General features: G+C 44.4%; 2 protein-coding genes across 2 annotated transcripts in view; one reads left to right on the top strand and one right to left on the bottom strand.

Annotated features, from left to right (window-relative positions):
• Positions 1–118: 118 nt before the first annotated feature.
• Positions 119–2,453, top strand: atad1b (ATPase family AAA domain containing 1b; the record flags this gene model as incomplete). Its single annotated transcript, XM_014023312.1, is given in 6 exon segments — positions 119–239; positions 622–822; positions 936–1,132; positions 1,215–1,265; positions 1,568–1,698; positions 1,768–2,453. Coding segments are annotated over 6 exon segments (822 nt in total), but the record flags the coding sequence as incomplete, so codon positions are not given.
• The window catches only part of minpp1b (multiple inositol-polyphosphate phosphatase 1b), a 5,940-nt gene continuing 4,767 nt past the window's right edge, over positions 2,376–3,548 (bottom strand). The window contains exon 7 of the mRNA XM_014023308.1: positions 2,376–3,466. Within this exon, the coding sequence (XP_013878762.1) occupies positions 3,213–3,466 (254 nt within the window). The 3' untranslated portion in view covers positions 2,376–3,212. The remainder of the gene's footprint in view (positions 3,467–3,548) is intronic.

The following is a 3,548-nucleotide window of genomic DNA, read 5'->3' as shown; positions in this document are numbered from 1 at the left end:
CACACACACACACACACACACACACACACACACACACACACACACACACACACACACACACACACACACAGCTGAGGATGAGGAGTGGTGTTTGACCTCTGACCTGAACGTGTCACAGATCACCTGGAGGGACATCGCCGGTCTGGACGAGGTCATCACGGAGCTGAAGGAGACGGTGATACTTCCTGTTCAGAAGAGACATCTGTTCCAGAACTCCAGACTGCTGCAGCCTCCCAAAGGTCAGAGGTCACACTCCCTGTTCACCTGTTTACCTGTTCACCTGCTCACCTATGGGCTGAGGTGTAGGAGATGTCACAATGTTTACAAGCTTTCAAACAGGTCAACAAATCATTTTTTTGTCTGTAACTCAGTCTTTGTTGAATTAAAATAATAAAAGTTTTACTTTGTAAATAATATTACACCAACAGTCAAACTCATCTATAAAACACTGAAAATATATTTCTAAATAATAAAACTTCAAATTTATACAAATTAATTTCCATAAAATGTGTCACGTTTTGTATGAAAATTAAAAAAAAAACTGAATGTTTTTATTTAAACTTTATAAAAAATGTAAAAAAAAAAAAGAAAAAAGTTTTCATTTCATCTCCATGGTAACAGGCGTGCTGCTCTACGGCCCTCCTGGATGTGGTAAAACGCTGATCGCCAAGGCAACGGCAAAAGAGGCGGGGTTTCGCTTCATCAACCTGCAGCCGAGCACGCTGACGGACAAATGGTACGGAGAGTCCCAGAAGCTGGCTGCCGCCGTCTTCTCTCTGGCCCTGAAGCTGCAGCCGTCAATCATCTTCATCGACGAGATCGGTGAGGATACACGGACACACACTCACACACATGGACATACACACACAGGGATGTCCTGTCTCTGGTACCTCCTTGTCTCTAGCAGGTGTCTCTGCCTGTGTCTCTGTGGACAGATTCCTTCCTGAGGAACCGGTCCACCTCGGACCACGAGGCCACGGCCATGATGAAGGCTCAGTTTATGAGCCTGTGGGACGGCCTGGACACGGACCACCACTGTCAGGTCATCATCATGGGAGCCACTAACCGTCCTCAGGACCTGGACTCTGCCATCCTGAGACGGATGCCGACCAGGTTCCACATCAACCAGCCGGTACGTCTCCTGGGGTTTTTACAGGATCCCTGCAGAACGCTGAGGATGATGATGATGATGATGATGTTGTTTGATCCTACAGAGTGTGAGGCAGAGGGAGCAGATCCTCAGACTCATCCTCGACAACGAGAGTGTAAGTTCTCCTGGTCCTGGATCAGTTTCTCTTTTCTATAAAAACAGTTCCAGACGAGTCATTTAGAGATAAAACGGTTCCTCGACTAATTCGATTACAAAAACTCCTCGAGGTAAATTATCTGCCTCAAAGCTTTGTAAAAAACACACTGTTATAATCAGCGCACTTTCATCCGGCTGGAATGTTATTTGTGTTACACGATGCCACGATGTTAGCGCTTCCGCTAACAGTTACACTGTCGACGCGTGTGCGCTCGCTAAATACCGACTGACCGATCAGCTGACCGATAATCCCTCCTTCAGGTGGACTCCGCTGTGGATCTCAGAGAAGTTGCCAGAGAGACGGAGGGTTTCTCAGGAAGTGACCTCAGAGAGATGTGTCGCGACGCTGCTCTGCTCTGCGTCCGAGACTTCGTCCATCACCACAGCGACAGGTGAGCCTCACTTCCTGTTTACACACGCGCGCACACACACACACACTAACACTGGTGTCCTCCTGTCAGCGTCACGGAGGAAACCATCCGTCCCATCGCTCAGACCGACCTGCAGACCGCCGTCTCCAAGATGAAGCAAACGAAGACGGCCGGCGGTCAGGGCGCCCTGCTGCACGCTGCTCTGGACTGAACACGAGGGGTCACGTGACTCCCCCGCTGCCGCCACTTCCTGTTGAGGATTCTACTTCCACAGACGGACAAAGGAGCTGTTTGTGAAACCAAAGTTCTGTTGATGTTTCCGGAGGGACGACTTTCACCGCAACACCTTTGCTGCTTCCTGTTCCGCCGCTCCCATCAGCCCTCTCTGCTGTTAGAAACACTGAGGAGCTCTTATTGTGAAATCCTCTGTTACAGATAATAATCAATAGGATTATTATTGATAAAAAGATATAAAGTTTTACGGTTTTTTTTTTGTTTTGTTCTGTAAAGAAATCAAATCAAATGACATGTTTTTACATAAAACGTAATAATATATCAGCTCCTGATCAGTTGGGACTGATTATCATCATGAAGTCATTTAGATTTGATCAAACATTTTATTTGATTTTACGTAACTTTTGGGCGGAGCCTTAAAACCTTTGATGTTCCATATAATAAAAGTTTTTATTTATTTTTCACCAATATTTTGGGTTTGGATGTTTTGTAAATGGGTTTGTTTTGTTTTATTGCATTGTTTATAAAGTTCTAAACCATAAGGCCTTCTTTTCATTCTGTAAACAAACATTTGTTTGTGTTTATTTACTCTGTATTTTCCTCACTGGTGACTCGGATAGGTTCTAATCCTAATGAACTTATTTATTACTTAATGAACTAAAAACTTCACAAACAGGAGACATGTTAAGTTTTGTTTAAATAATGAAAAAAAATCTTTATTAAAGCTTTTATTTTGAAACATTCAACAAACTTAAAGCACCAATTAAATAAAATAAATTAATTTGGCATCGAGACATTTAAAGACAGTTTTCACCCTGAAGACAGAAAAGCTAAATACCAAACAGGAAGCACTGATGTCAGACTTTCACAATAAAGGGCTCTTATTGTGAAAGAGTCCCAATAAAATCTGAATCAGCTGAAAAAAAAGAGTCAAAGCTTCAACAAAAAAAAGTTTCAGTAAAATTAAGTTCGTAATTTGATCAAAGTCGGATTGATTTGACTTTTTCTGTTTCTAAAATTAAAACTCTGATTTACTCAGAAAAATGTTTGTCAAGACTTTATAAAACTTTACTTTTATTTTTAGAGTCGTAGAAACCATTCGATGTTTGGTTCAGGAGGAACTGGTTCTCTGAGAAGATGAAACCTGATCTGATTCAGACTCATCAAGAAAACATCTGAAACTTTTTACAATCCGAAGTTTAACCTGAAACAGTTTTAACCGCCTCAGTCTCTGATTGGTCAATGGCTGTGTGGGTGGGGCTTAGTGGCTTAAGGTCGTAGTGCAGATGAGGTCACGGGGGTCAGAGTTCCGTGTTGGGACCCCGGCCCTCAGCCCGGCCCTCGCACTCGCTGCGGAAGTCGCAGCCGTCCAGCAGGTGGCGGTACGCGGCCCGGACCTCCCGGTAGAGCGGAGCATCCTCGGCCGGCAGGCCCGGGAACCTGAGCGGCGTCTCGTTGACGAGGAGCTGTAGTCGCGGGCCGTGCCGGCAGTCGTACAGAACAAAGAGAAGGTTGGCGGCGTACGGGACGATACGGCTGGTCCGGAAACTCCGACCTGTAGAGAAAAAAAGTCACTTCCTGATGACATCATCATCTCTAATGCCCTTTTTATTTGTGTCTCATATATATATATATGT

Source organism: Austrofundulus limnaeus, unplaced genomic scaffold (assembly GCF_001266775.1).
Source record: "Austrofundulus limnaeus strain Quisiro unplaced genomic scaffold, Austrofundulus_limnaeus-1.0 Scaffold364, whole genome shotgun sequence".
Lineage (NCBI taxonomy): Eukaryota > Metazoa > Chordata > Actinopteri > Cyprinodontiformes > Rivulidae > Austrofundulus > Austrofundulus limnaeus.
This window is presented reverse-complemented; position numbering and strand designations above follow the sequence as displayed.